The sequence below is a fragment of the Oxyura jamaicensis genome, chromosome 1 (genome assembly GCF_011077185.1).
Source record: "Oxyura jamaicensis isolate SHBP4307 breed ruddy duck chromosome 1, BPBGC_Ojam_1.0, whole genome shotgun sequence".
NCBI classification, from domain to species: domain Eukaryota; kingdom Metazoa; phylum Chordata; class Aves; order Anseriformes; family Anatidae; genus Oxyura; species Oxyura jamaicensis.
Genome location: NC_048893.1, coordinates 100511192 through 100535627, shown reverse-complemented (window position 1 = coordinate 100535627; position 24436 = coordinate 100511192). Strand labels below are relative to the sequence as shown.

At 39.2% G+C, this 24436-nt stretch overlaps 1 protein-coding gene across 19 annotated transcripts in view; it reads left to right on the top strand.

Moving 5' to 3' along the window:
- The window catches only part of ROBO2 (roundabout guidance receptor 2), a 1084545-nt gene that overhangs the window by 619931 nt on the left and 440178 nt on the right, over window positions 1-24436 (top strand). The window contains exon 1 of one of the 19 annotated variants that reach the window (XM_035315366.1): window positions 4069-5028. The exons of the other annotated variants lie outside the window; for them this stretch is intronic. Within the exon in view, the coding sequence (XP_035171257.1) occupies window positions 4974-5028 (55 nt within the window). The 5' untranslated portion in view covers window positions 4069-4973. Of the gene's footprint in view, window positions 1-4068; window positions 5029-24436 lie in introns of those variants that run through there. 19 annotated transcript variants of the gene reach the window in all.

Below are 24436 nucleotides of genomic sequence, written 5' to 3'. Positions count from 1 at the left end.
TTACATGGTAACATTTTAACTATCATATAAATATTTGTGCTTCATTGCCTACTCTAAATCTCAGTTAAAAATAAAAGAATCAAGTAGAATTTATTTTAGGTGAGGCTGTTTTAAAAATTGCCAGGAATCTGTACCATCTTTCTGTTACCAGCTTTTGCACATTTAATGAGCTGTGGATGCAAAACTTAAAAGGAGCATATGATGTATATCAAAAAACTTGTAATAATTTAATTTACAAAATATTTACTTACCAATGGTACAGATCATTCTTATAATTGTGGTGAGCAGTTATCTGTACTAGTAATTAAAAATATTGCAGACATACTAACAAAGGCTAGCAAGATGAGGACATTTCAGAACAGGGTTCCTAAGTGTTGTTTGGCTGGTATTTCCACAGGAACTTTCTGAAGTCAGATGTCGCAAGTTAGGAACCTTAATATTGAAGTGGAAGGTGGTCCTCTGCACTGCAAGAGACAGCTGTGCAATAGAGAATAAAACATACGCCTCTCATGCCCGTCATTTTTCTTTCCTCCACATGAACCATGGAAGTTGTTCTAGGAAAGGAAGTTAGACAAAATTGTGATAGCCAAGTACAGCAGAAAAACTAATTTTCAGGGTCCTTCCATGAGAAAGATCTAGCTACAATGCTTACACTCTTTACCAATACATCAGCTTTTTATGGACTGAGTTCTTCAACTGCTTTCCAGTGTCCAGTCTTTGTGTGGAAGATCCCATTGACTGGAGCAGGAGTAATACTCATGCTTCAGCATTTATAAGGATTAAAAACTATGAATCCTGTTCTCTCATCATACATTCAGTAGTCCGATGACATCAGAATGTGGTGACCTGGAACAGAATAGCACAGCAGCCACTAGTGGCAGAGGAACAAAAAAGTATGTTATCCTGGAAGTTTAATGCGTATTGAGCATCTTTCCCCTTTTGTTTTTGTGTTTCTGAGGCAGCCTAACATTAGATATTCTCAGTTATCCTCTGGAGCTGTCTTTACTCCAGAATCTAAAAAGACCAGATTATAATTTAAATTAGTGACCCACATATGACCATCACATATCGAGCATATTACTAGGTATTAAAAATCTCTAGCCACTTTAAGCAATTCCTGGATAAGTAGCTCTAGTATTTGGAATAAATTATATAATAATCCACCTCAAGCCATCCTCTCCCCTTTAAGTGGTTAACAAAAGCATTTTATGGCAACCAGCAGGTAGAATATATTGTAAGCATTTGTAACATCAAATTAACAAATTAACAAAAGTTTTACTATTGGTTTAAAAGAAAAATGCTATGAATGTAGTTCACCTGAAAAGAGTGCTACTCTTACAACACCTACTTTAAACACTAAATCTGATTTCTCATATTAAATATTGTAACGCATTAGTGTAGGAATCCAAGGTAGAAGCAATGAAACCTTTGCTTTTACTACAGTCATAGATCTGATCTTACTGTTGTTTTGCTAAATTAGTCCTGCTTCATTTGTTGAATGCCCTTCATATGAATCAGGGCAATTTTACCATGTAATTTCCTTGTTTCAACGTCCCACCTCAACAGTACTCTTTGAACTGATGATTTATGTGTGCCAATACCGACATGTCTTTTCCTCATCCTGCTTACATAAGTATTTCATCGGGTGGCATATTGCTCATAGCCAAACAAAGAGTTGGCACATTCACTTCCCCTGTAGAGGCTTTGCTGTTCATGCAAAGAACATCTGTCTAGTTGGCCATGTTCATAGGAGGTTACTGAAAGACAGGAGAGAGAAGCATACTGTTTTTAATTCTTGTATCTGGACTACATCTCATAATGGAAGCAAATGCTGTTCCAAGCAAACTCTGCTCATAGGCCAGTGACTCTCATCTGTGACATGTCATGTGCTTGTAAGCTGTAACACATGTAAAACTCAAATATACCCCTCCAGCAGGATCTCCATATGATGTTTTTTTTCTTTTTCTTTTTCTTTTTTTTTTTTTTTGTTTTGTTTTGGTTTTGTTTTGCATACTATTCAAACGTAGCCCCGTTTTCTCAATTTGAGCAAACAGTAACCAATACACAAGCCAGTTTCTCAACTCTTTCAAACCCTGCTATCCATATCAGAGGATTGTTAACTTTTTCCAAAACAAAACAAAACAAAAAGAACAACCACTGAAGTACATACTTGCAAATTTATACTTAAAAATACTTGATTAAATTTGGCTGAAACTTTTCAAAGTTTTGCAAAGTGGTATTCTGTGGAAGTGAATGAATAAAACAGAGCCAGCTATAATGAATAGCCCATTGATTTCCCTTAGAATGTTTATATGAGTCATTATACCCTTTTTACAGGTACCTCTGTACCTAGGGGTTTTACAGACTGTATACATCTACCAAGTGTTCTGGTCTGCATCAGCTGTTATTAAATTTATCTTAAATTTATTTGAGAAGCACAAAAAGAACTGTACAGTGCGTAACTATTTCCGATTTTAAATTCTGTAATAAACAACCCAGCATTTTAATGAACAGTGCCCTTGAAATGTCCACTGAAAAGGGAAATATTCTTTAATATTTCATGTTACACATACCGCTGTTAGGCAGGTGATTTATGGTTTTCTGGTTTTGCCAATTCACAAGCACACAGACAAAGAATACCATTTTGATCACCTTACCCTGGTTAGCTTTAATTACAGCCTTCTTCATGAGGTAGTCTTCAGGCGTGTTAATATCTATTTACCTACTGGGCATACTGTATCGGAGGACGTTGTTCCCTGATTTGCATAAAGAGGCTTTGGAGGTGTCTGCTGGCTTTGTATGGAACAGCAAGAATCTTCTTGGGCACTTAAAACACCACAAACCCCTCACACTGTCACTTTTGGCAATATTTGTCACTGATTACACAACAACTGAGTAAGAAATAACTTGCAGATCATTTTTTGGCATATGTGCGGGCCGTGTATGGTTTGCAGGAATACGGTTCGGATCGTCTACATGAAGAGTTTACTAAAAGAATAATCTCTATTATGTAAATATTTCTAGGCTATGCATAACAAAAAGTAGGAGACTTGATAAGAGAAAAAAATATTTTGGGTTAGTTGCCTACGATGTTAAGAAGTGTTCCCTCCTCTTTAGGTAGCCCTGCTCACCCTAGTGCAGCAAAGCACGACTCCCACCTTTTTATTCAGTGGTTAATTTTTACCTAGTGTCGTTGTCCAAAATAATCATATATATATATATTTATGTATACTGAAGAGGGACGTTGAAATCGAGGATCTATGGTGTATATATATATATATATGGTGTATATATATGAGCTAGCTAAACGCACTACCCTCGTATCTGAGGGGTTTCTCTGAAAACGTTACGTGCCACCGTCCTTCTTCCACCTTCTCGGCGGCAGCAAAGGCACCCTGTCCCTCAGCCCGCTCCCTCCCTCTCACCGCTCCCCCCTCGGCCACCGCTATGCGGGGGGACTTGAGGCGAGGCCGCCGCCGTTGGGCGCTGCCCCCCCGGCCCCTGCCGCCACAAGAGGCCGCGGCCGTTGCCCGCCGGCGGCCGGTAGGGGGCGCCCGCGCTTCACCGTGCGGCGCTTCACCGCCGGCCCGCCAACGGCTGCCCAACGGCCGCCTCGTGCCAGGGGGGTCCCTTCGGTCCCGCTCGCTCCCTCCCTGCCCGGCGGCGCTTGTCCCTTCCCGGGGGCCCTACCGCCAGCGGGCGGTGCTGGGGGCGGGAGAGGGGTGCGAGGCAGGGGTGCAGGGGTGTGAGGGAAGGGGGACGGGGGTGTGAGTAAGGGGTACAAGGCTGTGAGGGAAGGGCTGTAAGGGGTGCTCGGCGGTACCCCGCCGCTGAGCGGACCCGCGGGTGGGGCAGATCACGCGTGACCCGTGTGGTGTTATTTATGATTTAGGCGAGGGGCTGCCTCCCCCAGCCCAGGGGCTGCCTCGCCAGCGTGCGGGGGAGCGAAGCGTGGAGCAGCCCCAGCGGCTCGCCCACGATAGCGGGGCCCGTGCCCGGTGCCCGCCCGCCGCCGCCGCGTGGGTGCGGGGCGCAACGCTTTAGTCCCCACCCCGCAGCCTCCCCTCGCCAGGCAGCCGCGGGAGCCGCCGCGCTCATTCTCCTCCCTCTCTCTCCCTCTCCCCGCCAGCCCGGGGTGTCCGCGGCGGCGGGAGGCGGAGGCGGCGGCAGGGGAGAGGCTGAGGCGAGGCTGAGGCGGTCGCCGGGCTGCCGGGGCCGCCCGGGAGATCTCCGCGCCCCCAGCCGCACGCACCCCGCTGCCACAGCGGCAGCAGCGGCTCCCCGGCGGAGTTGCTGCCCTCCGGCAGTTCCCGCTCGGGTTTCCAGTGAGGAGGGAGGTGCAGGGGAGAGAGGCGGCTTGCTTCGCAGGGGATGCTGAGAAAGCCGTTCCCTCCTGTAGCACATTGCCTAGGCGTTCCTATTATGGAAGTTAAGTGAGAAACTCCGCAGCTTGAACCGATTTGGGGGAGAGAGAGAGGAAAAGGGGTAGGGGGAGGGAGAGAGGCAAGCAAAATAGCCGAACCGAGCCAATGGTTTTCCTGCAAAGTGCCGGGAAGTTTGCGGAACACTTTCTAGGAATCAGGTCCTCTCTCAGAGCCTCTCCTTGTCCTCGGAAGAAAGAGCTGGCGTTTGGATTGCCATGGATCCTAAAGAGGGGCTTAGACACACGTGAATAATTCCCCTGCTCGGGCTCGATTGGTGGGAATTTAGGAAGGAGCGTGTGTGCAAAGCAGAAGCCTTCGGAGCTCGCTCCCTGCTCTAATCTGTATGGATCTAAAAGTGGCACACTCAAGACTTTTCCATCTGCAGCTTTTCGCTTCCAGGCTTCCCTTTCCGCTCTAAGTAGCTGCTAGGACACTGAAAACTTTTGGACCCTGCGTCTTACTGGTTTTGGATACTTTTTTCTGTTTTTGTTTTTGGATCTCTGTGGAATTGGTCTCGCAAACGATCGGGATTGCTTTTAATATGTCAAAATGGGTCTGCTGACGCCACTCCTGCTCGTTGGATTTGCATTTTTTCAAGTCTATGGTAAGTTGGCTTGTTTTAGCTGTACCCTTCTGTGCAGAATTCCCCTTCATCTGAAGCTGATTTGGGACAGCACATGGACAGCATTATGAGCTTTAGCGTTACAGAGCCTTAACTTTGTTTCTGGTATAAAAATGGCATTTGGGGGCGGGAGGGGGGGTGTCGGGGGATGGAGAATATATGTTTCCAATAAGCAGCCCTTCCCATCTGCTAACTCAATGGAAAAGTAGCGTACGAATGGTAGAATATCGGCTTGAGAAAGCCGGGAAGGGGAAAAATCCCCGTGCTAAATCTCCTATTTCGCGGTGCTGGTGGTGGTAGGGAAGCGGGGAGGAGAGCGGCGAGGCAGGGAGCCGCTGTACCTGGCGTTACTTTGCCTCCTCCTATTGTTAAACTTTCCGGGAGAGCCTGCTGATGAAATAAATCGGTTAGCTGTGCCTCCGCTCCAGGTGAGGCGAATTGGCCGCTTTCCAGAGTCCCTAAACGCCTCCTTTGGCACGGCACGGCACTGCCCCCGTGCCCCGCGGGGCCGGGCAGGTGCGGCCGGGGGCTTCTCCCCGCCACCACCCTGTCCCCCCCGCCACCACCCTGTCCCCCCCGCCATCACGTCCTGCCCCCTTCTGTTAAGGACTGCCCCCAGAGAGCGTGGTCGAGAGGGGTAGGAGCGCTAGGGGGAAAGGCGTTGTTGGCTGGGTTTTCTTATTTATTTTTATTTTTTTATTCTGATGTCTGTTTTCCCCCTATTTTGGGTTCGCTCTGCCACGCTTCTGGCAGTTTTCAAGTTCAAGGAGTGGCTGAGGGGATATAAAGGAGCATTTTAGGGGAGGCACGCTTTGGTAGGGCGGAAACTTCAACGCAAGGGTAAATTCTCTTTGGGAGTGGGGGCTGGCGCTGTGCTGCAGCATCGACGTTAAATGCATTACTGTAGCTCAAGCATACAACTAGAAAGCAAGCATCTGCATGGTCCTACATGTGCGTGTGCTGGGATCAAATGTTTGGCAGCCCTCCTACCACCGAGTGTTTGCATCTCTAAGCAGTCTGTCAGGCTGCGGGTGAGTTTAGGATCTGGGACCCTGGCTATTTCTGCCGGAGGGAGAAAACTTTGTTCCAGGAAAATACTGCTTGCAGCACTGACCGTGTCAGCCCTTAAGCGAGAGCTCTAGGATTATTGTTTAGAGTTACAGGCTGCTTTGGGTAGTTCTGCCCCTCCTCTCATCTCCCCCCACCCCCAGCAAGAAGGGAGGCGAAATAGCCGAGAAGGGAGAGACATTGAAGTGGTGCTTTACACTGCTGGCATAATAAACTATGCAGTTTAACCTCCGGTTTGGTCTACCGATAGGAAAATGGGTTTTGCCTAATGTATGTACATGCTGAGCTGTAGGAAGTCTGAACTGTGAAAGGGTTTAGTAGAACGTTTGCGTCTGTCAGCATGGTCATGGTTTTGTGGGGATTATTTTGTTACCCTACTGTAACATATTTTGATTCCCAACTTTAAGGCCACCCCTCTCAGAGGTACCTTTGTATACAAACTGAAAACATCAGGCTATAGAAATGTAATTATTAGTAAGTGTTTAAAATTATATGTAGCTAGAAGGAAGACAATTAAAGTGCTCAGTGGAAGTGACAGAGTGAATCAGAGGAGCTTGGTGTTACAGAATGTAATTAATGTACCAGGCTGTTTGGAGATACATGAAACAAATGCAATTAACCAGCTTGCTGGAACGACAGGAGCAAGACATAATTTATTCTTTTTTTTTTTTTTTTTTTTTTTTTTTTTTTCCACGGGGAGCACAAGTAGAACCTTTGTTCTGTTTTAGCCTTATAGGATGAGGGTGGGGGAGTGGGTGAAGCACGTAGCTAGTGTATAGCTGGACCGTTACAGGGGAAAAAATGCCAAGAAACTGCCCAGAATACAAACTCCCCTTTTCTGGGGAGAGGTTTCTGAGACTGTGTCAGGTTTGCATGTTAACAACTCTTTAAAATAAATAAATAAAATACAAATGCGTACAAAAAAAAAAAACACTGACTGTGTGGATAGCATATCATGACAAAGTACAGTCAAGCTGTCATTGTATAAGTGACTAACAAGTAGCTTTGGAGAAATACTGGCATGCAAGCTTGGCATGAAATACTTTTGTCCCTTTGGAAGCATAATAATTGTGATTATACCTTTGGGTGACATATACCACCAGTTGCTTTGAAAAGATATACATCAACATTAGCGCTATTTATAATACTTGAAGGAAAAAGGCAAACCTCAATTGACCACTAATTTAATAAGTACTTGGTTGGTTTTCTGTCTTTAAAAGTTACCTCCTAATGCATTTCTGTTTTTTGAGGGTTGTTTTGTTGTTGTTTTTGTTTGGTTTGGTGTGGTTTTCTTATTTATTTTACTGTCTTGGTATGAGGTCCAGAGAAAGACACCACCATCGGATGCATGATAGCCATAATTTTCTCTGTGAGATTAACTTTGTTTAGTGATGTTAAATGCTATTGCACAGTTGTGTAGATCAATATGGTATTTTTTTTTTCTTCGGTGTTATTTTCTCTGTCCATGCTTCTGTGGCACCTGAAAATTGCAGAGCTCAGTGAAAATGGCAGAAAGCATGTGGCACATATATATGTTTTTACTGTGCTTTTGATTTTCTTGTAGCCCTGCCCATATACTTGCAGTCTGTTCAGGGAGTAACTGCAATTGTCACTTCTTTTTTCTTTAGCTACCAATGTGGTTACAGTTCTTTTTAACTTACTAAATAAATAAAAAATTAGACACTGTACTATAAAATCAAATGCTAGATATTAGAATTAAAATAGCTAATTACATATTTTATCATAGGGGTCAGTTGACTTTCATAGTTGTGTATTTTTTTTTCTAGTCTTCCAATCATTAGCAAAGATTGCAATAAAGAATATTAACAGAAAAGTTCCCAGCTACTGTGAACATTGGTATGTGGACATTGCCATAGAAAATAGATTGAGTGGGCCAAATTCAGTCCTGGTAGGACTCACAGTGCTTTCAGTGAACATGGCAACCTTTTATGTCAGGGCTGGCTATTTAGGCTGGCTGGCTCTTGAAAACTGCAACTGTGGTAATCTTGTATGTGTGATCGTGTTAAATTTATGCAAGCAAGATTTTGTAAAAACAGCCTTTTATCTTCATATTAATATTTTACAAAAAGCTCTTTTTTCTTAATGAAAAGTATGGAAAATGGTGGGTCAAGCATTTTATCTTATGTTTTCTATTTCTTTTTAAAAAAATATGTTTTATTTCTTCCACTGGTGAGGTACATATTTGTGGCCTTCTGCAGATCTCAGTTGCCCATCAGAGAACATGGCTTACATACAAAGCTGGAGTATATTCTTCCAGTGCGTACTTGAGCTGACAGGGTCTTGATCTCTCATGTTGAGTTTTGCTGTTGATGGATAACCTTTGCTTCTGTGGGATGTGTGCATTTTAATACCTTAAGAGTAAAAGTCTGTTGAGATGGAGATTTTCTGTTTCCTTTATCTTGTTCTTTCCTAGGACCCAATTCTGCAGAGCATTTAGGTGCGTGCCGCTGTTGCTTACAAAGAACCTCAGTGAAGCTGATGGGAATTTAAACATGTGTTCCAAGTTAATCATATGCTTGAAAACTTTGCTGAGTAGGGAGGAATTTATGCCCATGATGAAAAGTTCTGCTGAATTAGTCTTAATGTTGTGCTTTCCTTACTTCCTTTCTCCTAAGTTGTAATTGCAACAGCATATATTTATGTGCAAAAGATAGGCAATGAGAAAATGCTGTCATAGCACTTGCAGAGATGGATATGTTTGAAAAGTAATTTGATAGTCCAAGTAATTTGTTTTGTTCATTTGCTAATTTGGTACACTGCAAAAGGTCTGATATCCCACAGTTCTTTTAGAAAAGACAAAACATCTTTGTTTGTTTGTTTGTTTAAAAATAAAAATAAAACTTTTCAGTGAATTCAACTTAATATAATAGTCCTTCCATTAGTAGCTTTCTGCAATGATGCGGTTGATGTTGCTTGTGGAAAACATGTTGCAACGCAAGCTAATTATAGCAATGCGAGTCAAAGGTATACAGTCTTAAAAGTAGACAAAAGGATGTCAGTATATTTTAAGGACGCATAAAAAGCATCAAGAGCATGCACTAAAAAATTCATTGAGAGAAAATGGAAGCATTGGCTAGTCTGTCCGATCAACTCCTTTTCCAAGAGTTGCCTTTTTATAGCAATGCTATGTAGAGTCATTGCACTAACCTCGAAACATGCTCTGTCCACTGCTGAACCATTTAGTGAAAATTACTAAAGAGTATGCAATGGCTTTTTAGCCATTTGCTACCCTTGAATTGCTATTCATATATTGATCTCAGCTAAATAGATTGCTAACAGGTTCTGTACACTCTGTTTCAACCACCTAGGAGGAACACTGCTGTCAGGCTTTATCTATTATCTCAGCTGGCATGGCAGAGGTTGCTCTTCCTTGTGGCTGCCATCTGGCTCGCCACCTCTGGTACCAACCTTGTAGAAGATACTTAGTAATCACGTTGATGCTGTTTCTTGCTAACAGGCTAGGTTACTGGTTGTCATTTCTAAATTTCTCCTGGAATTTCTTTATTTTGTGTGCAGAAGAAAGTATATATTCACTCTTCCCAAGTAAATATTTATTTATTTCATTTCAGACTGAGCAGGTATTTCATATGTGTAGGTACTATTTTATTTTATTTTATTTTTTTATACTGAAATTTTATTGTGTTACCCAAGTCTTCTCATACATTCATTTTTCAAACATGCATTCCATATATATTCTGAAAATTCCTTTAAATTTTGATACAGAGGACAATACAGAATCTAACAATACAGAATTGCTATTTCAGCAGTAGTGTCGAGGCTACCTTTTATACAGGACTGTTCATGTGGATTGTTACTAATAAGAACTTTGCAAAACAATTACACATCAGAAAGGATTGGTGGATGTAGACTTTAGTTTCATCATCTTTACTCTCAGACCTAGCTTCTACTCTACAACAGAAATGGTATATTTTCTGCCCTTGAAGTTACACATCCAGTGGTAAGATTGAATTGTTGATGTTGTCCCCATCTCCAACCCTTTCCTTAACAAAATAAGTATTGACCATGGGTGATTAATAGTTTTCATTATTGTATCAGATAATTAAACAAGGCCTTGTTAATTTAGGACCTGATTCTGTACCACTGAAATCTATAACGATTTTCGTATTCAGCCCTCCATGAGAAAGACCTTTGAGAACAGGCAATATCTTCAGTTACTATAAGACATGCATCTTAAATCATTATTTCATCTTTATAAATGCAAGCTTGTTACAAGATAAAGTTGGCTTGTTACTGCATCCTTCCGTGGAGATAGCTACCAAAAAATAGAGGGTAGAAGTGCATGTTGCTGCTTCAGTACTTCCTATTCCTTACTTGTTCTGTAGTGCTCTCCTTACTAGTGCAGAGTATCCCTTCCTAATCAGAAGTCTGCTGCTTGTGCTGGGTTTTGGATGTAATGATGTGAATTCTTAATATTTTCCAAGCCAAATGCTCATGAAGTAAGAAATGACTTTTTAATTCCATCTCTGCAGCTTATCTTGGCTTTGCTGCCATGGAAGAGAGCCAAGATGTGCTCTTAATTTTATTAAAATAATATCCTTCATAAATAAATACATGAACAACAATACACAAACTAACCAGTAGTACCCGTGTAATAACCTGCTGGTACGTACATTGCGCTGTTGTGCTCTAGTAGCCAAGCTTAATTGAGATTCATCTTTGTATTATGGGCAATCGTGATGTGAAGATGTTAATTTAAGCTATATTTTGGCAGAAGTTGCTTGTGTATATGTGTTAAATTTGCAGTCCTCACTACTCTTCCCCAGCTATTTTTTTGGCTAAGCAAATTGTCTGTAAACTCACTAAATAATGGTTGTTATCTGCAGCTCTCTGCAAGTTATCATATCAGTTTAACTGGGCTCTGAGCTAACTTTCTGGTTACAGCCTAGGTAGATTTGCAAACATCCTTCCCTGAGCTTAGTTGCACAGTAAAACCCATGTCAATGAAAACCACATAGCTTCATTTAGCTTAATGTTAAAAATGACTTGTTTGTTTTGCTTTGTTTCCTGGTGGAAGTATCATCTTTGGCTTGCTGATAACTGAAGGCCACAAATCTTTTGGTGACTCCAGTGTATGCTTCAAAACCAATTGTGATGGGGTGCTTCCAGGTCTTATTGCAAATTTTGTATGCCATTTATCAGTCCTGGCCGTAGAGATAATCATCTGGCTCTAACTACCTGTGTGAATGATGACTGGAAGAAAACAGAGCATTTTCAGATTAATTCCTCGTCATATTCAGGTGCTCATTGCAAGAGCAACCTCATGGCTTGTTTTGCTGAATTACCCTTCTTGTCAGTGCATTTGTACTTCTTCAGCCCGTCTGCAGTGAGAGACAGTGGCCTGCCCTTGTACAGCTTTATGCTAGGTTATAATTTATCTTTTCTTTCATCGCTTTTCCTCAGATTAATTGAGACATCAGTTTATTTTGTCTGATATACAGAAATCACCTGGTAGCGTGAGTGAGGATGTCAGGGGCTGAAGTATGGTCTTACTCATGAGAGTTCACCTGGATGATTATTCCATAGAGTTGTAGCACGTGGACTCTTAATATGTCTTTGTGTTACCAGTACAGCTTCAGCGTGGTGTGCCAAGGCCAGGAGAGTTCCTATAATGTGCTTGCCAGAAATGAAGATTGGACAAAAAATGTAAAGAATAAGTGGCCAGCAGCAAGTTGTAAAACACAATAAACTCTGTATTTCACTTCTATTCATCACTTACCATTGATTGCAGGAGAAACTGAGTGGAAAAAAATTAACCTTTTAAAACCAAAATGTCAGGTAACTAACATCGGTCACCTTCTTTCTCATTCAGATTGAATGGAGTAACTGTTCATGCCAGGATACCAGCAGTACTTTTGTACTGCTGTGAAAATGTCAAGAGTTAAGAATCAGTTATGAGAAGTATTTTAATGCTGCATGAGCCCTGTAATAATGGTTTTTCAAGCTGTCATTCTGTGTAGTTTTCAAGGTCCACATGTCCTGTAGCCCAAATGATTTCATCATGGCAAAAGGAGTGATCAGTTTTAGCCAAAGAGTTTATACTGTATCCTGGAGAGAACCCTGTAAATAAGGGGTAGGTGATAGTTTCTTGCATATCAATATTACGAAGCATTCAAATGGCATTAAAACCTCAGACTTGGGCTCAGCACACTGCGTCCCCTTCAGGACCTGTAAGTGCCTCTTGGTCTTGTGTGCACAGTAGCATGAGGGTGCTCTATGGGGAGAGGAATGGCACTGTGAGCTGGGAGGAGGGGTAGATTAGCCCGGTTCCAAGCCGGGGGCTTGATGGATTAAAGGGCTGCCCCATTTTGAAGCAGGGAGTGAGGGGAGGGACAGAATAGCAGGGGAGCAGGGTTACAGGGAACGAGGCACGGGGAGTAAAGAAAGGAGCAGAATGCAGCTGTTACGCTTAACACAATAGTGCTGATGCCTAGTAACTTTGGTGGTGTTTTATACGCAGTGTGTTTAGGCTTTATATCATTATGTTATTTTTGCATTACTTATTCATGGAGAGAAGGAACCTTTCTGTTAAACTGGTAGAGACCAGATTTATTTGGAGTGGCTGCAAAACAATGCTACATTGTAATTTGATGCAGTGAACTAAGTAAGGTCTTCCTTGCCATTAACTTAATGTACTGCAGAAGTGTGATAGATTGGCTGGCCTTTTTTTGTGTATATACTTTTATGACGTGTAAGAGAAGTTCAGTGAGCTAATTAAAATATTCAGTTTAAGTCAAGGCAACAGGTATTAAACAGCTATTAAACAAAGAAACTTCTTTGGGACAGAAAATAGTTATTAGAAATACTGCAGGAGACTACTGATTTTATTCTTGATCTATTTATTTCATCTGTTTTGTTACCAAACTGGATGTTACAATGTAATGCTTTGATTTCAAACTAGTCAGTGTGATGTGTCTATTCAGATGTATGCCTAAATTATAAACTTTTTCTGTTTTTGTTTTTCCTTCTGCATGAAATTGATTCATTAACTTAAGGTGTGTAATGTGGTGTGTAAAACCTAATGAGACTAGGCAGTTTTGTTCCGTAAAATAGTCTCACAGAATAAAAATCACAGCTTGTGGAATAATGGAATCCTATGATAAAATTGTCTTTTAGTACCGCTGTCTTTAAAACTGTAATAGTTCTGTTTGTTTGTCTAGATTAAATAATAATAATAATAATAAAATAAATCTATGTTCTGTAGAATTACATATAGTCATATTGATACACACTTATGATGAAGGAAAGTAACTGTAGAAACTGTAACGAATAGAGAATATAATGTCCCTGAAGGCAAAACTATAAACAGTAGTAGGAACTGTTAGAACACTGAATTACAAGAAAATGAAATATGTGACAAATAGAAAAATATATAAAATTAAATATGAGTCTGTGTAAAACACAACTCTTTACTATTATTTACTGAGTTCTTTTTGACAACTGATCAATTTAGGATGAAATGCAAAAGAACATATGTCTGGCTTTGTATGACCCCAAATTTCTCTGTTCTCCCTTTCAGCAGACAACATGTCCTTTTTCCTTAAGTGATTTTTGGTTGCTAGGAGAAGTGCAGTAGTCTGCCCTGCTCTTACCCAGCAGTAAAACCGAAGAGTGTATTGAGGTAAAGAGAGGGGAAAAGCTTAGCATAGGCCATGAATCACAAGTTGTCACTAGTATGTCCACTTTGTTCTTACTTTTTCTTTGAAAACTTTTGTTTTTCCTAATGGTGTTTCTTTTCAGCTGATCCCTCTAAGCTATTCAGAATGGGGGGGGAAAGTCCTGTTAAGAGTCCACTCAGAGAAACAAAAAAAAAAAAAAAAAAAGAGGAGGAGACTTTGAGAGTTATTCATGGGGACACAGTAGTAGCCATGCACAATTCAATGAATAGCTTTAGTCAGCTGCTGTTGAAACTGGATGATTGATACCTTCAGGTTGTTTTTTTTTTAATTATTATTATTTTTTCCTGCTAGGACAGGAAAGTATACAGAAGGTCTTCATAGTAATCCTGCCTGTTTTCATGTTTAGATTTTGAAATTGTTTACAAACTAGCCTCAATCTTCAGTGTATGCAGTGTTCTCAAAGCATGTATGGAGAAATCAGATGGTAATGTTGCATATGTTTGTTGAAATTAGAAAGAGAAAATTGCTAATAATCATGCTACTCTAGTTTATGAAGTCCTTTTATTGATTCCCTAAATTATGCTCTTTGAATTAACTGTGTACTGTGGCAAGAATTACTTGATCATCACCTCAAGTAATGAGCTAAAGGTGTGCTTAACCAGATGTCATTGGCTACTTCTAAACCTTTGCAATGAAAAGTGGTTTTACGTAGCTAGATATTGTAGCAAGTAGAAGCAATTAGAGAATATTGTCAATACTAAGAATATCAAAATCAGTAGAATTTTGGCAGATTTCATTTGAAATTGATAGCAGAATGAACGTATAGACGATATTCTTTCCTCAAATGCTGATTGAAAACCAATCCTTAAGGTAGGTTTAAAACAAAACAGCCTTAAAACAATGATTGTTTCTTGAGAAACAGAGCTGAAATCATGTGTGCAAGTCCTGTGGATGAGGATGTAGAACCCATGACTGCAGAGAGCGGTGATTTGTGCTGTAAAAACAGATGTCTGAATACAACAGGCCCCTCTATGTATCATTCCTTAACAGGAATAAGTGCTGAATGGCTAAGGATCTCATTACCAATTTAGAATATCTTGTTGACTCAATTTAGTGACATGCAGATAATAGAAAAATTCAATGATGATGTAATTGGAAAAATAATGCAGCAACTTGCACCGATTTGTTATTCACATTTGAACAAAATAGGTTTCACCCATACTTCTGAGGTTATTGGGTGACCTGGCATTACTGGATTCAGTCCCAGTGTAATTTAATGGGATCTGTGTCTGTTTAGGTCAGGGCTGAATTTGCCCCTGGGGAAAGATGAAAATGGAAGAGATGTAAGTTAAATTGCAGGGAGCTCACTCTATCTTGCAGTCTGCTGACAGTGGGGTATGTGTAGTGTGGGTTGCTTTTTTGGCTTGTTTGTCTGTTTTGTTTTGTTTTTCCTGATCCACACAGGATTTAGGAATAATTTAAATGCTATCTAAATTACAACTGAATTTTCAGTTACTTCCATGAAAGTTGGAATTGCTGAGACCAGATTTCCCTCATAAATTACAGCAGATATTTGCCTTAGTCATTCTTCAGCTTTAGTCCAAAAGTGTTGTCCTTCCTCCTGCTGGAAAATATGTGGGAAAGTGGATGTGTTTTTGTCATTGTATGTGGATATTATTTAAATTTAATAATAAATAAATAAATTTAATAATAGATGCATAATAATGAATTAGCCGTTAATATAAATGGTGTGCCCAGTATCATTCAAGAAGTCCATAGCAGAAGGGAGAATGAAATCTGGTCTCTAAGAAGTGTGCCAGCATGGCTTAGGGCACAGGGGTAACTTAAGCTGATGGTACTACCTGCAGCTCTTTACCTTCCACTGAAAGCCAGGGAACTTTTGAGGTACAGGAAGACACAAATAGTAGAATCACAGACCATACATCTGTCCTCAAATGGTCATCGTTCTTCCTGGGACTCGATAGTCCTACTACACTACGTTATTGAAGAGAACAGGCACAGAGGGTGATTCAGCAGTTTTGATTTTGGGAGTGCTTGGTGGTTGGCATATGAGAAACCAATGCAGAGAAGGAAGTGGTTTTCTATTTGTTTGATTGTTTTTTAAATTATGCAGAGCATAAGAGACTGACTTAAAACTAACCAAAGAACTGTGATCAGGAGGTTTACAGACGCAAGAAGCTTCACCTGCACTCTGTCCATTACGCAATCACCAGTCAGCCGAAATAATGATGCACAACACACATCCAGTAGTGAACAGTGTAGTCAGCAGCTTGAGAAAGAAGTTTGTAAAACCACACAAACTACATAATTTCATCCTCAAATGAAGGCTGGCTTTTAATTTATGAAGATCACCTTCAGCTGTATCTGCCACGAGGACTGTAACTTTCAGTTTAATCTGGAAACACACTAATCTCTTAAAACCCATTTGTGATAAATTTGTGAAGTAGAAAGGCAGATGCATTATTTGATGAACAAATTTCCTCTGTACCTCTTAGCATTTCTGAGCAGTTTTCTTGTTAGGCTGTTTTGTATTTCCAGAGGAGTGACAAAGTTGAAATAAGTTCTGGCAGTGTATGGAAGAAGAATCATACATGAGTTATAGTTGTTTGAGGGAGGATGGAGAATAACTGTACAGAAGAGTTGGTCTCTCCTGCAATCTGCAGTGATACTTCTGGCATCTTCTGACATAGTCTCAGCATGTATTTTAAGGGACCAAATCTGTATTTTACCATACATTTTATCATCACAGTCTAGGCTAGACTTTGTTAAAGGATACATGATGTTAATCCCATGCTCGTCCTGTTACTGTACACTAATGTTGTTTCTGTCTGATGGGAAATCATCAAGAAAGCTGCCTGAGAAACGGGCAGAGTCTGTCTTCAAATTGGAATGAAGGAATAATTTTTGAATACCTGGTATGTTTTGCAGTCCTACCCAGATAGACCTATAGAGGGAAGAAGGTGGAGCATCAAGGAGCTGAGAGCTGGAGCCATGTCTCAGTGTGCTTCTTATGTATATTACTTGCACTGTGGAAATTCTGTTCCTGTGGAAACTATAGATGTGAAATGCATTAGCAACAGCTAGAATAAAGCATAGTGTTTTTCTTGTATGCCCATAATACCTTTTGTACCTATTCAGGATTTGGAGTGGGGAGAATTCTAAGGTAAGTTTAAGAGGCAGATGGATTCTTGAGAAGTGGAAATTTCTCTAGACAGACATCCATGCAATGATAGATGCCCCCTCCTCCCTTTTTTTTTTTTTTTTTTTCCTTAACGGCTTTGAAAATTAATTTCCTAGTGCTCCAGACTTTTGTTTAGCATTTTGAACAGGCAGGCTGCATTCTCACATCTAACAAGGGTGATATATTAAGCTAGGGAGAGAAAATATAGAGACGGTTAATTTTAATATGGACTTGGCTGGAGGCATGCTACCTAATGAATCACTAATACCACATCCTGCAGTGTTATGAGTGCTAGTGGTCTCTTGTCCAAATACAGTTTTTGTCTAGCTTCCTTCGCTTTCAAGCCTCACAGGGTCATATCATAATTCTTGTATCTGCTTTAGAAAGATGCTAGATTACAAGTTAGACTAGCCAAGATAGAGCGTTTTGAACAAGTTTCTTTGGAAGCAAGACTTCAGTAGAAAAAATGTAACAGAAAAGACAGGGGTTTGTAGGAGCAAAAATGTTCAGACTGCCCAGTGAATACCTGGAGAGGAAATATCTTTAATATTCTATGCTGAATGTTTAGAAGGCCTTTCAGGTCATATTTTGCTTGTATATCTTAAAGCTTTTTAAAACTTGGTATGAATTGGTTACATATGCGTGTTACATAAATAACACCTAACTGAATGTTGTAAGCAAAGGAAATAAATCAGCCAATGATTCTTTTGGCTATACTCTTGGTACTACTGTCTTGGAGAGCTATAAATATATATCACATATTACTTTTGCTTGCATTTATTTTTTGCAGTCTTTAAATGGCAAATAAAGCTATTGTTAGCAGACCTTAAAATCACAGCATAGATAATTTTGAGGAAAGGAATGAATGTCTTCATTTAAAATATGTTAGTAATGCCTAAATGTTGGAACAAATAGATAAATTTTCAAAACAAATGACTAAAGACGTTTCTTTTGTGTCTTCACAAAAGAAATTCTGTAGAAGGTTCATAAACATTTTTCTAAGTATACTGTCTTATCCTTGGACTTTTTTGTGGAAAGAGCTGGGCTGGGGGCAGGGGATTGGAACAGCAGTTTCAGTAAGTATAGCTTGGCCTAATACAACTTAGAGAAGTAAGGAGAGAAAAAAATACCCATCACACAGACATATTATTACTTTCTTTTTCTCCCTTCCAAATATGTCCAGATCAGCAAAAATATTGTGTAGTTTCGGTAACATTTTATTTAAAACTAGGTCTTGCTCGTTTTGTTTTTCTTTTTCAGTACTGGAAGAGATTTTGCTATGTAAGAATTTTTGGAGGCTTTGCAAGCTGCCTGTAAATGTGGAAAAAAATGGGTATGAGATTAGTCCACTGAAGTGTTTGAGTGTTCATGGAATTAGTATGTAAGGTAATGTAAACATAACTAGTTCTTTTTCCCCTTTCCCCTCATGGGGGAAAGATCAATACTTATGGCTTCAGAATACTTCCCTTAACAAAATGAATGGATGTGGTTAACTGTCTGGCAGCGTGCCTGTTATTTTTATAAACCAAATATTTGGAACTTTTTGGGAGATATTGTTAAAACATAATATTCCTGCCATCTGCCATTTCTTGCTCACTTCAGTGAGATGCTTTGGAGGTAAGTGAGAAGTGCTTCTCAACAAATTCAGTATTGACAGAGTTGAGAACATTGAGACTTGGTGAGATTCCTTTATTATATAAATAGGTGATAGAAGATTATTAACAAAGAGTAAAAACAAAGAGAGGAAAAAAACAGTTGCTATAGCTTGTTCTTTTAACACTTGGCCACATAAGAGGAGAGATTCATAGTGTACCTTATAATCTACATATATGCTTATTTTTAATCTCCTCAAAGTAGTCTGAGCAGTTGGACTAGCCTTATAATAGAAGCTGCAGAACACCAGCAATTTAGATGAAAGGAAGGACTAATTAATTAATTAATTTCCAACCAAATTTGAGAGCTTAAGATTCAACTTCATATCTGCAGATTCAAACAGGAACAAAAGAAGAAAAAACAAAACAAACAAACAAAAAAAAAGACAAAAAAAATCCCACCCAACTAGTAAATCTCATATGGACAATATATTTTAAGATCCCTATAAAAATAATGTCTTCTGAGTATTATGTGGATGCAAATAATGGAGCTTGGATTTTGTTAAAAATGTGAAGTAAATTGAATAGAGTTTATGTATAATAAATTATAATTGGAATTATAAGAGATAGTAAATGTTAACTGTAAGCCTGAGAGCCAAGACAAAGAGTGCCCCAGATAAACTGGGCATTTGGACAGTACAGGAATGAAAATTGCCTGGATTTTTTTTCTTCCACATTGAGAACTACAGGGGGCAAGTCTTGACATTTGTACCAAAACTAGATTCAGTGTAGCCTGTTCACTTGTTGGAGATGAATATATAATAAAAACAACAACAACAAATATATATATATATATATATATATTTTTTTTTAAAAAAAAAAAGCATATCTCAAAATCAGCATTCAAAATATTGAATAGAGAGGAGATAGATTTAGCCTCAGCTTGCACTGCATTCATGAAAAAGTCTGCTGGGGATAAAAGTAGAGGTGACCACCAGATCACATTATTTTATATTCATGAACATTTGAGTCCCCAGTGATGGTAAAGTGTCTACTTAAGTTGGTTTATAATAGTTCTTATGTTGATGACACAGCTTAGGAATTAGTAGGCTAATGCTGCTCCAGACATGTCTTGTCACATTCATTTGCATTATGCAAAGATTGATAGACAGTGAATTACACCAACTCTTACGTTGTGAGAGAAGAATGAAGAGGAAGATGATTATCCGCTTTGGCGTTGAATTAAGTTTTTTGAGCTTTGTGACTCAAAACACATTTGACTTTGGCCCCTTTGGTGTTTTTCTTCATAGAACCATAGAATCGTTTGGGTTGGAAGGGACCTTAAAGATCATCCTGTTCCACCCCCACCTGCCATGGGCAGGGACACCTCCCACTAAACCAGGTTGCTCAAAGCCCCATCCAACCTGGCCTTGAACACTTCCAAGCATGGGGCATTTACAGCTTCTCTGGGCAACCTGTTCCAGGGCCTTGCCACCCTCTGAGTGAAGAATTTGTTCCTAACGTCTAACCTAAGCTCACTTCTTGTCCTATCATGAGACACCTTGGTAAAGAGTCCCTCCCCATCTTTCTTGTAGGCCCCGTGTATGTATTGGAAAGCTATTGATGAAAAACATGGGTAATGTTGGTAGGCACCGAACTGACAAATGTGGGTGTTCTTGCACACCGTGTGTCTGAGACTGAATGACACATCGATGCAGTTGAGACAGCACAAACCGTGTTTTCATGGTGTTCCTTCATTCATTGTTTTATCCTAGTGCATGTGTTGCAAAATGCATCTTAATTCAAGCAGCACTTGGGCAACCTTTAAAAGTAATGTAGAAATCTACCAGTTATTAGCATTATTTATGAGAGGTGATCTCCTAATCTGAGGAATTTAAATCATTATTTTGGCTTGTATTGATTAGGTTATGTTATTTTAGGGCAACTGACCATCTTTTCGAACTACAGATAAGACTCCTGAAACTTAGGCACAGGTAAAACAGCAGTAATTTTTCTATGCCTTACATGGAAGGTATACAATCTTTGGGACAGTAAAAATATAGCTTGAAAGGTATATTAAACATTAAGAGTGAGATTTATATTTATTATAAAAGGTATGGGTGGGTTGTTGGATAAAGTGATGGCTTTTCACCTCTAAGGCAACAGTTTAATTTAAGCGTTGGATCTTAAATTAATTGAGATGAATGATTTTAGCTTTGTCCCTGGTGTAGTCTGTATTACAAAATCACTGTACATCTGTTTTACAAACTTGGCATAATTGGTATTGTCTTAGGACTGAATTGGCATTGAAAGTGAACTATTTCTTAGGAAGGTGTTACTTCTAGGTCAGGGTAAATGTCATTGTCAGGTCTGTGAAGAAAATCTGCTTCTGTCTCTGTTAATAACCCATTGCTGAAAGATTTGTCAAGAATGGTTTAAGTGCTACTGTTTATCTTCTTAACTAAAACAAACAAACAAGCAAACCCCCACACACTTAAGAATAAAGATATAAAGAGAGCAAATGAGAGTGAGACAGAGACCTTATTTTTTTTATATCTTGTAACAACTCAAATGCTCAGAGACACTAAAGTAGCCTAATTCATCATTTACTAATGACAGGTAGCCTAAAAGTTCAATTATTAAAAAAAAATAGTTTTTTGAATGCTCTGAAAGATATGGAAAGGAATACAAATTAATGTAGAATATATTATCTACTAACGGCTAGATGAACTTGAACGAATGTATCCATCCTCCCTCACTTTCCCAGAAGGATCTCAAGGAGTCACGGTTCCTTGTCTTTTCTATCCTTCTTCCAAGGGAAAAGCAATCTGCATTGTACTGCTTCCAGCTGAAGAGTTTTTGTTTTCCTGCTATTGCTCTTCTGTCTGCTGGACTGAAGTTTTGGATCTAGAGTCCCGTACCTCCCTGTTTTAGCTGGCAGAAGAAGACCTGGAGGAATGAAGGACTGAAAACAACTTGTAATCAGTGCCTCAACCCCTAGCATGTACTGAAGTGTCAGGAGGCAATGCAGGAAGCTTTAGTTGCATTTTAATCAGCGTAGTTGGTCTGCTGTTATCTATCTGCTGTCATCTGTTCCAGTTGAGGGCATAATGTGTTAAGTGCTATATTAGTATAAATGGAGAACTATATTTCCCCAAACCTGCAGACTTTATACAAGAAAATAATTGACATAGGGATATAGAGTAGACAAGGATTAGGCAAAAAGCTCAGGAAGATGGTAGGGATGTATTTGCCCTTTGTTTGTTCTCTTCTGGTACCAAGAAGAGAAGCAATCTCAAAATGGAAAACCTGTTAAATTGCATATGTTTTTATTTCTGTTCCCTAATTATAGGGAACAGTTTTCTTAAATTCAGGGAAGATTACAGTATCTTTTCCTGTTGATAGCTTATGTTCCTATTTGAAAGCGGATCATAAATCTTATTTGTTTTGGCTATAAAAAAAAAGGTATTGAAAAATTATTTGTAAAATATCTTCAGTTTATCAGATGTCCTTTTAAATTGAGAACTTGAAAAATACATAGTAGCATTTGGTTTGTTTTTATAACACATGCAGACATGCGGTTATAAAGGAATCAGAAAAAAAACGCTGCATGTATGTCCATAGAGAATTTTATATAAGTTAATATACATATCCTAAATCTCAGTAAGTAAATATTTGGGTCTATTAGGTCAAATTTAATTATGTGTTTGAAAATGTGGCCCTTTTGTTTTGATAACAGGTATCTGTGAGAGAGCCCTCTTCAAATGTCATGCTCTCCAAAAAAACATGGAACTATCTTATGTTGTGATTCATGCTAGGTAGTTACTAGGATTTCTAGTGATAATAGGTGGATAGAGTTCTGTGATAAATTTTCTTAGATGAGTGGTTTTAATAAAACATGTTCCTCATGTAGTTTTTTGCTGTATCATCTGTAGAACTTATTGGCAGGAATGGAAGATGTGATCTGTCCTAAGCCTTAAGTAGCTAAAAGGGATTAACTTTACACAGAGGATTTATTAATGAAGACATCACACTTAACCAGGCACACAGAAGGAAAGAGAGTCGTTGATCAAGGAATCATTCTAGCTACTTGTTCCTCTCTCTCTCCCTCTCCCTCCTTCCTTCTCTCTCTCTCCCCCCTTCTTTATAAATCCAAGTGGATACTATTCTCATGTTTTGTCTTCACGTCTTTATAGTTGTTTGCCATTTTCTTACTAACTGCCAGTTAGAGTAAGATACAATCTATAAACAGACAGGCATGACAGGTGAACTGTATGTTCTGATGACAACCTGTTTATTGGTTGTTGTGCTACTTCATTTTTATATGCTTAGGGGTAGATACTGCTACTTGAGTCAGTAAATAATTGCTTTTTTGAAGTGATGATGCTGAGAATTCTCTTCTTCTTTGGGATTTTTTTTTTAATCTGATGGGAGACTAGCTTTGTGAATTTAGGGGAGAAGAATGCACAAACTCTTATTTTTGTTAGGCTTTTTAGCTCAAACTTGTGATTGATATTTCAGTATGTGTTAGTATTATTTTAAATATTTTTGATCGAATACTCCTGCTTTATTTCTATTCTATAAACTACCATTTAGCTTCATAGCTGGTAGCCAGGCAAGCATCAATAAGGTAAAAAAAATGAAACAAATGGGAGGAGAAAAAAAACAACACGTAAGTAAACAAACAAAACAAACACACACACACACACATACACACACAAAAAAAAGGCAGGAAAAAGAAACTTCCCACTGAAAGTCAAGAAGGTTTGGTGACAGCTGACTTCACTCTGATAGTCACTCTGCCTCTGAATGCTGGCTTCTGTGATTATTAGGTGGGAAGGGCAGGAGGAGGTGCACAGAACTGGATAACCTCCTTTATTAATGAGTTGTTTTCACCTGAAAGCATTGTGGTCTTGTCAGAGCACAACTTTGTAGGCAGAGATCAAGCAGGTATTGGAAAGGTTTTTTTTTAAAAAAAAAAAACCAATAAAAAAAAAAAAATAAATAAATAAACAAAAAAACATGCCTGTTGCCTCTGATTCTTTCCACTGCTTTTTTGTCATATCAGCTACAGGTTCTGTGGTGGGACAGGCCACCTTGCTCTGCATTTCAAATGCATCTTTGCTGCAAAGAGGTGAAGCAGATTTTAAGCAACAGTCTAGGTTTTGGCTAATAGAGCATGAGGTACCTCTTGTGCTCTCTAAAACATAGTGTTTTATTATACATTTATATACACACAGACAATTGTAATTACTAAATGAAGTCCTACACTGTAGGTGTTCTACTTTACTCTTAGAGAACATAAAGATGTTATTTGTTATTTGCAACAAAGCATATTGTTTTAATTGAATCAAATATAAAAGTGAACAGTCAATTATGAAGTAGTTTTCAAATAAGGAATGGTAAAGCTATTGCTCTGCCAATCAGGCCATGATCTTTCTAACTGTATATCCTACTAAGAACTAGTTAGAACATATTCGAACAGAAGTTTATTCTAGCCTTCCAGCATATACTGCATTTATCTGTGGCTTTCATCTCGCAAATTATGAATGCTGTTCATATACAATGTATATTGAATAGCACAGATAGGTATTTATTTTGTAGCTTTGAAATTACTTCAAAATGATGAAAGTTCTCAGCTGTTATTGCAGATGACTAAATTCAAAAAGTTTAAGTTTTGCTGGATCACACCAAACCATCCCATTGTCTTGTCTCATAGTGGATAAACAATGCATTTAGGAAATTAAAATAGAATAAATAAAAAAAGGTGGGACAAGCACTTAATGAGTCATTCCCAGCTTCTAAGTGTTTGTGGCTTTTTGTCTTTGTGGTTAATTTCTTCTGTGAATTTAGCCAGATTTTTTTTTTTT